General features: G+C 47.6%; 1 protein-coding gene and 2 non-coding genes across 3 annotated transcripts in view; 2 read left to right on the top strand and 1 right to left on the bottom strand.

Annotated features, from left to right (window-relative positions):
• Window positions 1-8,650, top strand: part of CHST9 (carbohydrate sulfotransferase 9) — an 89,981-nt gene extending 81,331 nt beyond the window's left edge. Inside the window, exon 4 of the mRNA XM_038766728.1 lies at window positions 7,192-8,650. Within this exon, the coding sequence (XP_038622656.1) occupies window positions 7,192-8,166 (975 nt within the window). The 3' untranslated portion in view covers window positions 8,167-8,650. The remainder of the gene's footprint in view (window positions 1-7,191) is intronic.
• LOC119945641 lies at window positions 1,309-1,446 on the top strand. Its single transcript, XR_005456301.1, has one exon. It is a non-coding gene; the product is annotated as a small nucleolar RNA SNORA7 (small nucleolar RNA).
• A 4,921-nt stretch (window positions 8,651-13,571) lies between the features above and the next one.
• Window positions 13,572-13,711, bottom strand: LOC119945624. The gene has a single exon (XR_005456284.1). It is a non-coding gene; the product is annotated as a small nucleolar RNA SNORA7 (small nucleolar RNA).
• Window positions 13,712-16,332: the final 2,621 nt, after the last annotated feature.

Genomic DNA, 16,332 nt, shown 5'->3' with positions numbered 1-16,332 from the left:
GGGAGCTACTTATGGCCTCATAAACTCAAAAACAAGTGAAATTATCTCAGCCAAATAGAAAGAGATTTCAATAAAGCCTCATCTGGTTACCTCAGAGAAGATTGATGCCCCCTACATTGGCTCTCTGCCTCAATGGATGCCGGGAAATACCTTCCTCCTCAATGGACCAGGTAGAGTAAACCTGGGCAGAATGTGTGCCACTGGGTGTCATAAATCAACCAAACAGCATGGTCTAGTGGTTAGAGCAGGGGCCCGGGAGTCAGAAGGATCTGGGTTCTAATCCTGGCTCTACCAGTGTCTGCTGTGTGACCTCGGGCAAGTTTCTTAACTTCTCTGTGCCTCAGTTACATCATCTGTAAAATGAGGATTAAGACTGTGAGCCGCATGTGGGACAGGGACTGTGTCCAACCTGATTAGCTTGCATCTACTCCAGTGCTTAGTACAGTGTCTGGCACATAGTAAGTGCTTCACAAACACCATATAAAAAAAAAAACACCAGGGAAAGGGGTGGTTCACCTTGCTGGGATACAGGTTGACAAGACTAATTAAAATAAATTCAGTAAGGTTACTTTGAGAGGAAAACTAGAATAGGGCTTTTTTAATTTCTATCTCCCCCAATAAACTATAAGATCCTTGTAGTCAAGGACCAAATCTACCAACTCGATTATATTGTACTTTCCCAAGCGCTCACTACAGTGCTCTGCACATAGTAACTGTTCAATAAATACCACTGATTGGTTGACTGACTGACTGATAGGGAAGAGAAGAATCAGCCACACTTTCAGCTAGAGCTTGAAAGCTTGAATTTGAGACATCTCTTAAGTCGGGAAAGTTGGCTCTCGCCTTCAATCATCAAGTGATTGGAGAAAAATTGAATGTGGACGGCAAAAAAAAAAAGAGTTAAAGGGAGTCATTTTCAGTGAAAACACCCTGGTCATGAAATCTGAGTGACCAAAATGTGAAAGAAGGCAGGCTTGGGATTTACCTCTTGGGAAATGAAGACTTCTCTTTGTGGTATGCTATACTCCTGATCTGGCTTACCCCAGCAGAGCCCCCAAACCATGTGGATTATTGTTCATGAGCCAATTTCCCAGACTCCAGGATGTTGGGGGATGAGGAGAACACCAGGGATGGAGTCTGGGCATTTTCTGTGCAGCTCAGCAGACAGACCATCCCAGTAATAGCCTCCTCAAGAGACATGGCATGGCCTAGTGAAAAGAGCATGGGCCTGGGAATTAGAGAACCTGGGTTCTACTCCCAGCTTTGCCATGTGTCTGCTGTGTGATTTGGGGCAAGTCACCTTACTTCCCCTTCTCAGGGTTGCACCTGGAGAGTTTCCAGTACTCTACCAGTCTTGACTATGGGAGGGAGAGTCAAGCAGAGGCCTACCCATTCCATTCCAAGCTTGGGCAGTGGCTAGCAAATGGAAGGCAATCTGCTACAAGTCAAAATTCACCTGAGCTGGGTAGCAGCAGCATGGGAGAGAGTCGAGGCTGGAGACTCAAGTTTACTGTGTGGAAGGAGGCAATGGTAAACCACTTCTTTTTTTACCAAGAAAACTCTGTGGGCACACTACCAGAACAATTGCAGATGGAGGTGGAGCATTCTGGGAGAGTTGTGTCAGTGGTGTCTCTATGGGTCAGAGACGACTCGACAGCATAAGAGAAGACGACACTTTTCTTCCCTATGCTTCAATCAATCAATCAATCAATCGTATTTATTGAGCGCTTACTATGTGCAGAGCACTGTACTAAGCGCTTGGGAAGTACAAATTGGCATCACATAGAGACAGTCCCTACCCAACAGTGGGCTCACAGTCTAAAAGGGGGAGACAGAGAGCAGAACCAAACATACCAACAAAATAAAATAAGTAGGATAGAAATGTACAAGTAAAATAAATAAATAAATAAATAAATAGAGTAATAAATATGTACAACCATATATACATATATACAGGTGCTGTGGGGAAGGGAAGGAGGTAAGACGGGGGGATGGAGAGGGGGACGAGGGGAGAGGAAAGAAGGGGCTCAGGAAGGCCTCCTGGAGGAGGTGAGCTCTCAGCAGGGCCTTGAAGGGAGGAAGAGAGCTAGCTTGGCGGATGGGCAGAGGGAGGGCATTCCAGGCCCGGGGGATGACGTGGGCCGGGGGTCGATGGCGGGACAGGCGAGAGCGAGGTACAGTGAGGAGATTAGTGGTGGAGGAGCGGAGGGTGCGGGCTGGGCAGTAGAAGGAGAGAAGGGAGGTGAGGTAGGAGGGGGCGAGGTGATGGACAGCCTTGAAGCCCAGGGTGAGGAGTTTCTGCCTGATGCGCAGATTGATCGGTAGCCATTGGAGGTTTTTGAGGAGGGGAGTAATATGTCCAGAGCGTTTCTGGACAAAGATAATCCGGGCCGCAGCATGAAGTATGGATTGAAGTGGAGAGAGACACGAGGATGGGAGATCAGAGAGAAGGCTAGTGCAGTAGTCCAGACGGGATAGGATGAGAGCTTGAATTAGCAGGGTAGCGGTTTGGATGGAGAGGAAAGGGCGGATCTTGGCAATGTTGCGGAGCTGAGACCGGCAGGTTTTGGTGACGGCTTGGATGTGAGGGGTGAATGAGAGAGCGGAGTCGAGGATGACACCAAGGTTGCGGGCTTGTGAGACGGGAAGGATGGTAGTGCCGTCAACAGAGATGGGAAAGTTAGGGAGAGGACAAGGTTTGGGAGGGAAGACAAGGAGCTCAGTCTTCGACATGTTGAGCTTTAGGTGGCGTGCGGACATCCAGATGGAGATGTCCTGAAGGCAGGAGGAGATGCGAGCCTGGAGGGAGGGGGAGAGAGCAGGGGCAGAGATGTAGATCTGGGTGTCATCAGCGTAGAGATGATAGTTGAAGCCGTGGGAGCGAATGAGGTCACCAAGGGAGTGAGTGTAGATTGAGAACAGAAGGGGACCAAGCACTGAACCTTGGGGAACCCCCACAGTAAGAGGATGGGAGGGGGAGGAGGAGCCTGCAAAAGAGACTGAGAAAGAATGACCGGAGAGATAAGAGGAGAACCAGGAGAGGACGGAGTCAGTGAAGCCAAGGTCAGATAACGTGTTGAGGAGAAGGGGGTGGTCCACAGTGTCAAAGGCAGCTGAGAGGTCGAGGAGGATTAGGACAGAGTATGAGCCGTTGGATTTGGCAAGCAGGAGGTCATTGGTGACCTTTGAGAGCGCAGTTTCCGTGGAATGAAGGGGACGGAAGCCAGACTGGAGGGGGTCGAGGAGAGAGTTGGTGTTGAGGAATTCTAGGCAGCGCGTGTAGACAACTCGTTCAAGGAGTTTGGAAAGGAATGGTAGGAGGGATATGGGACGATAACTAGAAGGTGAGGTGGGGTCAAGAGAGGGTTTTTTTAGGATGGGAGAGACATGGGCATGTTTGAAGGCAGAGGGGAAGGAACCAGTGGAGAGTGAGCGGTTGAAGATGGAAGTTAAGGAGGGGAGAAGGGATGGAGCGAGAGATTTCATAAGATGAGAGGGAATGGGGTCAGAAGCACAGGTGGCCGGAGTAGCACTTGAGAGGAGGGAGGAGAGTTCCTCTGAGGATACCGCTGGGAAGGATGGGAGAGTAGCAGAGAGTGTTGAGAGCCGGGGGGTTGGAGAAAGGGGGGAAGAGACTTTGGGGAGGTCGGACCTGATGGATTTAATTTTGTTAATGAAGTAGGAGGCCAGATCGTTGGGGGTGAGGGAAGGAGGAGGGGGAGGAACCGGGGGCCTGAGAAGGGAGTTGAATGTACGGAAGAGCTGGCGGGGGGTGATGGGCCTGGGTGTCAATAAGGGAGGAGAAATAGTTTTGTCTGGCAGAAGAGAGGGCTGAGTTAAGGCAGGAAAGGATAAACTTGAAGTGAACGAGGTTGGCATGGTGTTTAGACTTTCGCCAGCAGCGTTCGGCAGCTCGAGCATAAGAGCGAAGGAGGCGGACAGTGGCAGTGATCCAGGGCTGTGGGTTAGTGGTGCGAGAGCGGCGAAGGGAAAGGGGAGCGAGCGAGTCTAGCTGAGTAGAAAGGGTAGAGTTGAGAGCAGTAATCTGATCATCAAGACTGGGTAGAGAGGAGAGGGCGGCGAGGTGGGGTGTGAGGCGCTCCGAAAGATGGGTGGGGTCCAGAGAGCGGAGATCTCTGTGAGGGAGTAATACGGATTTACAGGGGAAAGGAGTGTGAGTGAGGAGGCAGGTGAGAAGATTATGATCAGAGAGAGGGATCACAGAGTTGGTGAGGGTGGACACAGTGCAGCGGTAGGAGATGATGAGGTCGAGGGTATGACCAAGTTGGTGAGTGGGTGAGGTGGGGTGGAGGAAGAGGTTGGCAGCGTCAAGGAGAGATAGAAGGCGGGCGGCAGAGGAGTCGTTAGGGATATCCATGTGGATATTGAAGTCTCCAAGGATCAGAGTGGGCATGGAGAAGGAGAGAAGGAATGTGAGGAAGGGGTCAAAGTCATTAAAGAAGTTGGAAGTGGGGCCCGGAGGGCGGTAGATGATGGCTACAAGAATCTGGAGGGGGTGGTAGAGGCGAATAATGTGGGCTTCAAAGGAAGGGAAGGAAAGGGAAGGGGGAGGAGGGATAGTGCGAAAGCGACATTGGGGGGCGAGAAGGAAACCGACACCTCCTCCTTTTCTGGTGAGTCTGGGGGAGTGGGAGAAGAAGAGGCCTGCACTGCAGAGAGCAGCAGAAGAGACTGTGTCGTCCGGCGACAGCCATGTTTCAGTTAGGGCGAGGAGGAGTAGAGAACTGGAAAGGAAAAGGTCCAGGATGAAAGGGATCTTACTTAAAACGGAGCGGGGGTTCCAGAGGCCACACTTGGCATCAGCTGTCGAGGGTGGGGAGGGAGGGGGAAGGGTGCGAGGGGTGGGGAGGGTTTGGATTGGGATGAGTTGGCGGGGGCCTGGGCGGGGAGAGTGGGAAGGGGGGGTGGCGATGGGAAAGGAGAACTGGGATGGGGTGGGGGCGGGGAGAAGGGGAGGAGGGGGGCCGGGAGGGAGAAGCGGAGGACCTGCGCTGGTACAGAGGAATCCTTGGTAGGGGTTGAGGGGGAGCGGTCTTGGTGGGTGAGAGGGAGGGAAACAGCTGGGTGGGAGAGGGGAAGGGGAAGGTGAGGAATGGGAATGGCATTTGGGAGCAAGGGAACTGATAGTTCATGGTGAGGTCAGCAGGGCGAGTGACAGTACCGCGGGGGGTTAACAATTGAGATGCAGAAGCAATAAAACAGTAACAATGATAAAAGTAGGCGATGGCATCACAGGGTGTAGTTGAGCAATCAATATGCTATGGCAATAATAGAATTGGCAGACAATGATGCCACAGAGAGCAGATACAAACTATTAAGAGCTGGAGTAGGGTGGGCCAGTTAAGGGGGGTCAGGGAGCAGAGACACCTGGGGAGGGGAGCGAACAGTCAACTAGCATGGGAGGGCTGAGGAGGTGGGAATGAGGTTGTCGTTAATGTAACATGTAACATGGTGCTAACATGGTGCTAACAAGGTGCTAACAAGGGCTGTTTACCTGGGGGCGGGAGGAGAGTCAGTCAGGACCGGACCAGGATGGTGGGGGGGGATGAGGGGCACTTTACGGAAGGCCTCCTAAGTGGGGGGGGTGGAAGCAGGGGGGGTGTCCGTGGGGGCGCTGAGATGGTGGGAGGGTGGGCGGCCGGGCCTCTCGGGAACAGAGTCCCGGGCGTCAATGGCGGCGCTCTGAGGAGAGGAGCCTTCCGGGAGCGGCAAGGCCTCAGTTTCCTCATCTGTAAAATGGGGATTCAATACCTGTTCTCCCTCCTCCTTAGAATGAATACCGTGTGAGACATGGACAGTGTCCAGCCTGATTATCTCGTACCTGATTATCTTGCACCTGCTTAGAAAAGCAGCATGGCTCAGTGGAAACAGCATGGGCTTTGGAGTCAGGAGTCATGGGTTCAAATTCCGGCTCAGCCAATTGTCAGCTGTGTGACTTTGGGCAAGTCACTTCACTTCTCTGGGCCTCCGTTACCTCATCTGTAAAATCGGGATTAAGACTGCGAACCCCCCGTGAGACAACCTGATCACCTTGTAACCTCCCCAGCGCTTAGAACAGTGCTTTGCACATAGTAAGTGCTTAATAAATGCTATTATTAGTAGTAGTACCCAAGTGCTTAGTACATAGCACTTTACAAATACAATTATTACTATTTTAGGCAGAGGGGGATCGAATAGGGTTGAGGGAGTTGGGGGAAATGGTACCAGTGGACATCTTGGATGAGGGAAACGAGAGAAGGAGGAAGAGGTTGGGAGGAGAGAAGGTAGAAGGCACAGTTTAAATTTTGTACTGTCGTGTGTCTCAGAAGTATCTTACTTCTCCTGAGGCAGGCTAAGAGACAGGACTGGTGATTGTTCTTCCACTAGGGTTGCATCTGTGAATGAACTGTGCCCTGAGAGTCAGCATGGAACTGGAGCTAAAACAAGTCTCTTCCACAAAATACCAGTTCCTCATTATGGCATCAACAGCGCTGGCCCAATCCTGTGACTCAGGAATAAAAAATCCAAATTTTTATGGCATTTGTTAAGCCCTTAATACAATAATAATAACAATTATGGTATTAAGCATTTACTATTTGTCGGGCACCATTATAAGAACTGGGATGGATACAAGAAAATCAGGTTGGATACAGTCCTCGTCCCTCATGGGTCTCACAGTCTTAATCTCCATTTTACAGATGAGGGAACTAAGGCACAGAGAAGTGAAGTGACTTGCCCAAGGTCACATAGCAGACTAGTGGCAGAGCTGTAATTTGAATCCAGTTCCTTCTGAGTCCCATTCCTGTGCTCTATCCACTTAACCATGCTGCCAGGCACTAAAGTAAGCACTGGAGTGGATACAAGCTAATCAGGTTGAACACAGTCCAAGTCCCACATGGGGCTCACAGTTTTAATGCCCATTTTACAGATAGGGTAATTGAGGAACAGAAAAGCAAACTGACTAGTCTTAGGCCACACGGCGGACAAGTGGCAGAGCTGGAATGAGAACCCAGGCCCATCTGATTCCCAGACCTGAGTTCTAGCCACCAGAACATGCTGCTTCTCAGTGCGCTTTGTACAGTTCTTGGCACGTGGTGAGCACTTAATAAACATCACAATTACTATTATTAGTATTATCATCCATCCGGTATGAACCAGCTTTACATTTTTCTCTCTTGTCCATTTGCCCAGGTGCCCAGTCGACTTGCTCCCGAGGAGCCAGAGAAGAAGAACAAACTGCATGAAACCAAGTTGCTGCTGAAGCAGTTTAGCCAGATGAACCTCCCCCCGGACACCCGCCCTTTGAACAAGAGTTTCATCCGTGACGACACGTGGAAGTCGACGGATTCGGATCAGGAAAGACGCCGGTCTCTCCTCCATGATTTCTGCCGGAAATACGGAAGTGGCAACCATCTCCGAACCCACCTGACCCACCTGGTGTCCAGGATCTATGTAGAAGATCGGCACAAAATCTTGTACTGTGAGGTGCCGAAGGCAGGCTGCTCCAACTGGAAAAGGATCCTGATGGTCCTCAACGGATTAGCCTCGTCGGCGTATGATATTACCCATGATGCCGTGCACTATGGAAAATACTTGAAAAAATTAGACAGCTTTGACTTAAAGGGTATCTACACCCGTCTAAACACTTACACCAAAGCCGTGTTCGTTCGCGACCCCATGGAGAGGTTGGTTTCTGCATTCAGAGACAAGTTCGAACACCCTAACAGCTATTACCACCCGGTTTTCGGAAAGGCCATCATTAAGAAATATCGTCCCAATGTCTGCGGAGAGGCGCTGAATAATGGTTCAGGAGTCAAATTCCAAGAGTTTATACACTACCTGCTAGACGCCCAGCGTCCGGTGGGTATGGACATCCACTGGGAGCAAGTCAGCAAACTCTGCTATCCTTGCTTGATTAATTATGACTTTGTGGGGAAATTTGAAACTCTGGAGCAGGACGCCAATTACTTTTTGCAGCTGATCGGTGCCCCGAAAGAGCTGAAGTTTCCCAACTTTAAAGACAGGCACTCTTCGGATGAAAGGACTAACGCAGGAGTCGTGAGGCAATATTTAAGGGAGCTGTCTAGTTCCGAGAGGCAGTTGACCTATGATTTCTACTACCTGGACTACTTAATGTTTAACTACACAGCTCCGTTTCTGGAGTAGGCATCCGTTTCTGAAACCCATGTGAAAACCCATCGTGGGCAGGGAACGTGTCTATCAACTCCGTTGTACTCTCCCAAGCGCTCAGTACGGTGCTCTGCATGCTGTAAGTGCTCAATAAATACCACTGATGATGATGATACTGACATCAAATCGGTTTGGGAAACCTCACCTTGATGCTCGGTAAGGGAGAAATGGGGCAGCTTTGTTCAACTGCCTTGACAAATCGGGGATATTATGAAATGATGCGTCATCAATCAGCCCAAAATGGTAGGAAGATAACAGAGACTAGACATATAAACCACTTAAATGACCTTAGTATGTCTGGAATTATGGATTATAGTGTGGAAAAAAAATCAACAGAGCTAGCTGTTGCATTAGCTAAAAGAGGATTCATGTGATAGTTTGAAAAAGCAACTGCAATAGCATGGTTTTTTTTCGGGAATTAGGAATTCATCGTCCATTGTGCATGGGTGTATTTTTTACTCTCGGTGGTGTATTAATAAAAGCATCGGATACTTTCCTACTCACTCCGACCCTGTGGTGTCTGTTGGAATGGGAAATCAATTTTGAAGGGAAAATTCGTACTCCGGCATTCCCATTCGGATGGAGCATGCTTGGTGACGGAGAGTCGAGAGTCTGGCCGAGAAGCAGGCGAGGCTATGGCTTTTTCATATTCAGCAGTCGATAAAAAATGCACAACCTGCTAAGATCAAAGTAACAAAAACAACCTTCCTCTCCCCGAAAAAAACTTCAGGGAATTGGTTTGTTTTCTTTTGAGCTTGCCAAGCAGAGACAAAAATGAACACCGCTACTGAAGGCCTTTTGTTTTGAACCACACTGTTGAGCAATTTAGTCACTCTTAGATGTAAATGTGCTCCCAATTCTGCTTTAATTGGTTGGTTGGGGGGGAGGGGGGAATGGTTTCAGGATGGAATAATCATCAAAAACAAGAATTGCCACTCTGAATGTAGGCCTCAAACAATAACAGAGGCTTGCAAGTGTATGATTTGAATCAAAGCATCATGCGCATGGCTTTATATTTGGAATGTGCTCTAAGAATAACTTTTATTTTCAGCATCTAATTTATTCAGCTCGGGAATGGCTGTTTTAAAACTAAAACATAACTTCAAAGGTAATTTATATTCTGGAGAATAAACATCTTGAGTGCCCCTAGAAAAAAGTTTTAATTTGGGCTTATGCATAAGCAAGTTAACATGCTTCCTTTTTAAGTTCAAAAATCCAGTGTTAACCAAGTCAAGTGCCACTGCTGGCTTGTCCATAGAATGTGAAAGGATTTTCAAAACTGGGGCATGTGGTGGATGAATGAAGATTTTTATACACGATAAAAATGTTCTTTTTCCGAGGTGATGAGAGACCGTAATCCAAAAACTACATTCTGGGGAAGACTCACTTGAATTGCTGAGTTTCATCCTTGGCTGAAACACCCACCTCTTCTCCGCATTGTTTGGATGCATACCTGGATGTTTTACCGGTTGATCAATGAAGACTTTGGCCCCCTTAGTAGAATTTCAGTAACTTCTCTCTCCAGTGGAGAAACGGAAAGAGCTCCAGTCACAGGAGATAGCTCCATTTCATGCTCAAGTATCTGTGCTGGGCTGCATAGATTCACATACCCCCCCCACACACACACATACATAAACACACACACACATACATAAACACAAACAAACATGAGCACACACACACACACTAGCACCTTGACAGCTGTAACCTTCTGCTCAGTGATGTCAAGTCACACTCCCAGTAAGAACAGCAGGTAGGCAGCAGCAGGAATCCACGTGGAATGGAGACCCCTGGGGTAAGTCTTTAATAAATGTTGATGTTAATAATAATAATAATATTTGATGAATGATTACTAGGTGCCAAGCACTGTACTAAGCGATGGGGTAGACACAAGATATTCAGGTCCCATGTGGGGCTCATAGTTTAAGATGGAGGGAGAACAGGTATTAAATCCCCATTTTGCAGATGTGAAAAGTGCTAGGGTAGATACAAGGTAATCAGGTTGGACACAGTCCTTGTCCCTCACGAGGCTCACAGTCTTCATCCCCATTTTACAGATGAGGTAACTAAGGCACAGAGAAGTTAAGTGATTTGTCCAAGGTCAAACAGCAGTCATGTGGCAGAGCCGGGATTAGAGCCCAGATACGTTATCTGACGCTGACATAATAATAATAATGGTGGTATTTGTTAAGCGCTTACTATGTGCAAAGCACTGTTCTAAGCGCTGGGGGGGGGATACAAGGTGATCAGGTTGTCCCACTTGGGGCTCACAGTCTTCATCCCCATTTTACAGATGAGGGAACTGAGGCACAGAGAAGTTAAGTGGCTTGCCCAAGGTCACACAGCTGACATGTGGCGGAGTCAGGATTCGAACCCATGACCTCTGACTCCAAAGCGCGGGCTCTTTCCACTGAGCCACGCTGCATCCCGTGGTTGTGAGCACTATGAGCTGCCTTTGCCCCGTCTGAAGAAATGTTTCCTTTATTTTGCTTTTTTTATATACCTGCTGTCCATTTTCAATGATCCTTTGTTCTCCTAACAGGAGATGGGGTTAGGGAGAGAACTGTAAAATGGGAATTCAATCCCTTTCCCTCCTACTTAGACTGTGAGCCCACGTAGGAAAGGAACTGTGTCGAACCGGATTAACTTGTATCTACCCCAGCATTTAGAACAGTGCTTGACCACACCTCATGGTAATCGCTTAACAAATATAATAATAATAATATAAAACAGATCTTTGTCCCTGCCTCTTTGGGTTATTCATCCCCCTTTTTATTTCAGGTGCCCCCTTCTGCTTTTGAATGACCTATCTCATCTGTGTTGCCCATGAGCTTTATCAATCAAGCAGTTATTCAGTCATATTTATTGAGAGCTTAATGTGTGCAGAGCACTGTACTAAGCACGTGAGAGAGTAAAAGCAGCAAAGAGAAGCAGCATGGTATAGAGAATAGAACATGGGCCTGGAGTCAGAAGGTCATGGGTTCTCAACCCATGTCCACCACTTGTCTGCTGTGTGACCTTGGGAAAGTCACTTAACTTCTCTGTGCCTCAGTTACCTCATCTGAAAAACTGAGGATGAAGACTGTGAGCCCTATGATGGACAGGGCCTGTGTCCAACCTGATTGTCTTATATCTACCCCAGCACTTAGTACAGTGCCTGGCACATAGTAAGTGCTTAACAAATACCAGAATTAGTTTTTAAAATATAACACTATAAAAGATACATTCTCTGCCCATAACAAGCCTATGTCAGAACCAACTCCAGGCAACCTGAACCTCTTTTTTGCCCCAATTCCCACTGAACCCATGTCATTCATTCATTCAATTGTATTTATTGAGCGCTTACTGTGTGCAGAGCACTGTACTAAGCACTTGGGAAGTACAAGTTGGCAACATATAGAGACGGTCCCTACCCAACAGCAGGTTCACAGTCTAGAATAGAAAGACAGACAACAAAACAAAACATATTAACAAAATAAAATAAATAGAATAAATATGTACAAGTAAAATAAATAGAGTAATAAATATGTACAAGTAAAATAAATAGAGTAATAAATAAATATATGTTTGTACATATACACATATATACATATATAGGTGCTGTGGGGAGGGGAAGGAGGTAAGGCGGGGGATGGGGAGGGGGAGGAGGGGGAGAGGAAGGAGGGGAATCAGTCTGGGAAGGCCTCCTGGAGGAGGTGAGTTCTCAGTAGGGCTTTGAAGGGAGAAAGAGAGCTAGCCTGGTGGATGTGCAGAGGGAGGGCATTCCTGGCCGGGGGGAGGATGTGGGCTGGGGGTCGACGGCGGGACAGACGAGAACGAGGCCCAATGAGGAGGTTAGCGGCCGGGCAGCAGAGGGTGTGGGCTGGGCTGTAGAAGGAAAGAAGGGAGGTGAGGTAGGAGGGGGCAAGGTGATGGAGAGCCTTGAAGCCGAGAGTGAGGATTTTTTGCCTGATGTGTAGGTTGATTGGCAGCCACCGGAGATTTTTGAAGAGGGGTGTAACATGCCCAGTGCATTTCTGCACAAAGACGATCCGGGCAGCAGCATGAAGTATAGATTGAAGTGGGGAGAGACAGGAGGATGGGAGATCAGAGAGGAGCCTGATGCAGTAATCCAGTCGGGATAGGATGAGAGATTGAACGAGCAGGGTAGCAGTTTGGATGGAGAGGAAAGGGTGGATCTTGGCGATGTTGCAGAGGTGATACCGACAGGTTTTGGTGATGGATTAGATGTGAGGGGTGAACGAGAGAGCAGAGTCGAGGATGACACCAAGGTTGTGGGCTTGTGAGACGGGAAGGATGGTAGTGCCGTCAACAGTGATGGGAAAGTCAGGGAGAGGGCAGGGTTTGGGAGGGAAGATAAGGAGTTCAGTCTTGGACATATTTGAGTTTTAGATGGAGGGCAGACATCCAGATGGAGATATCTTGAAGACAGGAGGAGACACGAGCCTGAAGGGAAGGAGAGAGAGCAGGGGCAGAGATGTAGATTTGGGTGTCATCAGAGTAGAGATGATAGTTGAAGCTGTGGGAGCAAGTGAGTTCACCAAGGGAGTGAGTGTAGATAGAGAACAGAAGGGGACCAAGAACTGACCCTTGAGGAACCATCAATCAATGGTGTCTATTGAGTGGTTACTCTAATTGTCAGGTCCTCCATCCCTTTTGAGGCAGGGTCAGTTCCAGTGTGGGTGTGCTGATCTCTGGCCTGGATTGCAAAAAGAGTGATCCTTAAGTGGAATTTATTGAGTGCCTACTGAGTGAAGAGCATTGGGAGAGTACCCAGAGGAGCAGGGAGTGTTTCTAAGTACTTGGAAGAGTACAGTGCAACAGAGTGGGTAGACATGTTCCCTGCCCACAGTGTGTTTACAGTCTAGAGGGAGTGGCAGATATTAATATAAATAAATTACAGGATAAGAACTGTGGGGCTGAGGGTGGGGTGAATAAAGGGTACAAATTCAAGAGGAAGGGTGAAGCAAAAGGGAGAGAGAGTAAAGGAAATGAAGGTTTAGTCAGGGAAGTCCTCTTTGAGGAGGTGGGAATTTAATGAAGTTTTGAAGGGAAAGTTGGGATCTGTCAGGCATGAATGGGGGTAGGTTGAAAGGAAAGGACTCAAAGGTTGAAATCATCGAATAAGGCTAATAGGTGTTTTTATTTCTGCATCTCTTGTCTTTTGCTTTTGAGTCATCTCTGACCCATAGAGACACCATGGACACATCTCTCCCAGAAAGCCCCACTCTCCATCTGCAATCATTCTGGTAGTGGATCTGTAGAGTTTTCTTGGTAAAAATACGGAAGTGGTTTACCATTGCCTTCTTCCATGCAGTCAACTTGAGTCTCTGCCCTCGACTCTCTCCCATGCCGCTGCTGCCCAGCATGGGTGAGTTTTGACTTGTAGCAGATTGCCTTCCACTCCCTAGCCACTGCCCAGGCTAGGAATGGAATGGGTAGGCCTCTGCTTGACTCTCCCTCCCATAGCCAAGACTGGCAGAGTATTGGAAACTCTCCAGGTTAGCGACCCTAAGAGGGATCTGCATCTCTAGAGAAAGGGAAATTCCAGATTTTGTCCCTATGTTGGGCTGGAGACCGAACAGTAGAAATGGTGAGGAGTCTGGCTTCATTTCCAACTCTGTTATATTGTTATATTGCACTCTCCCAAGTGCATAGTACAGTGCTCTGCACACAGTAAGTGCTCAATAAATATGATTGATTGATTTCCTAGAAGGTCTGGCATCCTGTGGCTTCCTCCTTGCTCCAGAGCCATGCTGCTACAGAGAAGCAGTGTGGCCTAGTGGAAAGAGCATGGGCCTGGGAATCAGACGACCTGGGCTCTACTCCTGACTCCGCCACCACTCTGCTGTGTGACCTTGGGTAAGCAACTTCACTTCCTTGTGCCTCAGTTACCTCATCTGTAAAATGGGGATCAAGACTCTGAGCCCCATGCGGGACATGGACTGTGTCCAACCTGATTAGTTCGTATCTACCTCACTGCTTAGTACAGTGCCTAGTATCAATCAATCAACCAATCAATCGTATTTATTGGGCGCTTACTGTGTGCAGAGCATTGTACTAAGCGCTTGGGAAGTACAAGTTGACAACATATAGAGACAGTCCCTACCCAACAGTGGGCTCACAGTCTAAAAGGGGGAGAATAGTACATAGTAAGCACTTAACAAATACCATTTCAAAACACCACAATTACTGTTTATATCACTATATAATTGACGTTTCTCAGAATTTCCAAGTCTATCTTCTGCCCTACTCAAAGAGCCAGTGGCTCAGAACCTTGGTCTCAATCAATCAATGGTATTTATTTAGTGCTTATTGTGCACAGTGCACTGTACTAAGCACTTAGGAGAGTACAGTACAACACAGTTGGTAGACACATTCCCTACCCACAATGAGCTTACAGTTTAGAGATAGTAGCTAAAGACAGTTTAGCTTACAGTGGGTCTCCAAGTAGACCACCATTGTAAACTGTGAGCTCATTGCGGGCAGGGAATGTGTCCGTTAAATTGCATATTGTACTCTTCCAAGCGCTTAGTACAGTACAGAGCTCTCCACACAGTGCTCAATAAATTCTGTTTGACTGACTGACTGCAATGTTTTGGATCTGTCAGCAAGAAAGAAAAGCAAGCCAGTACCCCCGTTTTAATGAGACCCACATTCCAAACTTTTCAAAGCCCTTTTCTTTGAAATGCCACCACCCCTTTCAATTCTGAAAAGTCCTTGGGAACTGGTGATGTGTCCAGAGAGCCACAGAGTCTCTCCTCAGTTTCCATGGGCAGTTTTAGTTCTTTCCTTTTCATCCCTATTTAACAATCCGGCAGCCAAATTCTTAGCTTGAATGAGGAATAAAAGAATACAGCATTTCCTTTCCAGAATGGATGCTGAGTCTGGTCACTTTCTGAACCTTTCCTCCCCCATCTTACTCCTTCCAGAAACCAGATTCCGCAGAATTTAACCCCCTTGTCCTCTTCATTCCATTCCCAGTGGGGCTCATGCAAACCAAACTCACACAGCAGAAACTTCTACAGTGAAGCTAAATTGCACCAACTCAGCACTCCTGACTATAAGACACATTTCTGAGATCTCTTTTTTGTTTATGATTTCTTGTGAAGAGTTTAATCAGCCATCTGAATGAATCTCCAAATTTTCCAACACAGTTCTTATGGGGGATGGTATGATGGTTTGGTTTTTTGTTGTTGATTTTTTTTTAATGGCATTTGTTAAACTTTTTCTATGTGCTGGGCACTGTATTAAGCACTGGGGTAAATTCACAAGGTAATCAGGTTAGCCACAGCCCATATCCCACTTGGGGCTCACAGTCTTAACCTCCATTTTACAGATGAGGTAACTGAGGCACAGAGAAGAGAAGTGACATGCCCAAGATCACACAGCATACAAGTGGCGGAGCCTGGGATTAGAACCCAGCTCCTCTGATGCCAAGGCCGATGTTCTATCCAGTAGGCCAAGCTGCTTTTTCTGTGTGCTAAAACTAGTGTTAGTTTTAACACTAGCCTACCCTCCACTATCTGAGCATAATAGATATTAATATCCTGAATTTGTCTCATTCCAAAGCTCTTGGACACCAGTGATCTCAGTTTACCCTCACAACATCATCGTGAGGTAGGGTGTTTTTAATCCCCATTTTACAGATTAGGAAACTGAGGCCCAGAAAAGTGAAGTGACTTCTCTGAGGTCACACAGCAAGACAGGGGTAGGGCGGGGGCTGGAACTCTCCTTAACCGCCCTCCACATCACTAGAACTCTCAGTAATTCACTGTGCTACTTCATCCGACTGTATTTGCATTAATACCTCCTATATCCTTATTCTTCTTTCTGCTCCCATTATCAGTTTCAACTGATTGCTGTTTCCCGGTCTCTGCCAGGAAAGTACAGCTTCTTGGAATGGCATGGATTGCCTGGTTGCTTCTTAGCCACTTTGCACCCAGTACACACTCATTCTATCAATGGTATTTATTGAGCATTCACTGAGTGAAGATCACTGTACGAAGAGCTTGGGAAAATGGAATACTATGCTCTCCCAAGCACTTAGTACAGTGCTCTGCACATAGTAAGTGCTCAGCAAATACAACTGAATGAAAATGGTGTTGATAGACATGTTCCCTACTCACAGAGAGCGTAAGC

Source organism: Tachyglossus aculeatus, chromosome 25 (genome assembly GCF_015852505.1).
Source record: "Tachyglossus aculeatus isolate mTacAcu1 chromosome 25, mTacAcu1.pri, whole genome shotgun sequence".
Taxonomy (NCBI): Eukaryota; Metazoa; Chordata; class Mammalia; order Monotremata; family Tachyglossidae; genus Tachyglossus; species Tachyglossus aculeatus.
The sequence above is the reverse complement of the archived record's forward strand: the minus strand, read 5'-3'. Positions and strand labels throughout refer to the sequence as shown.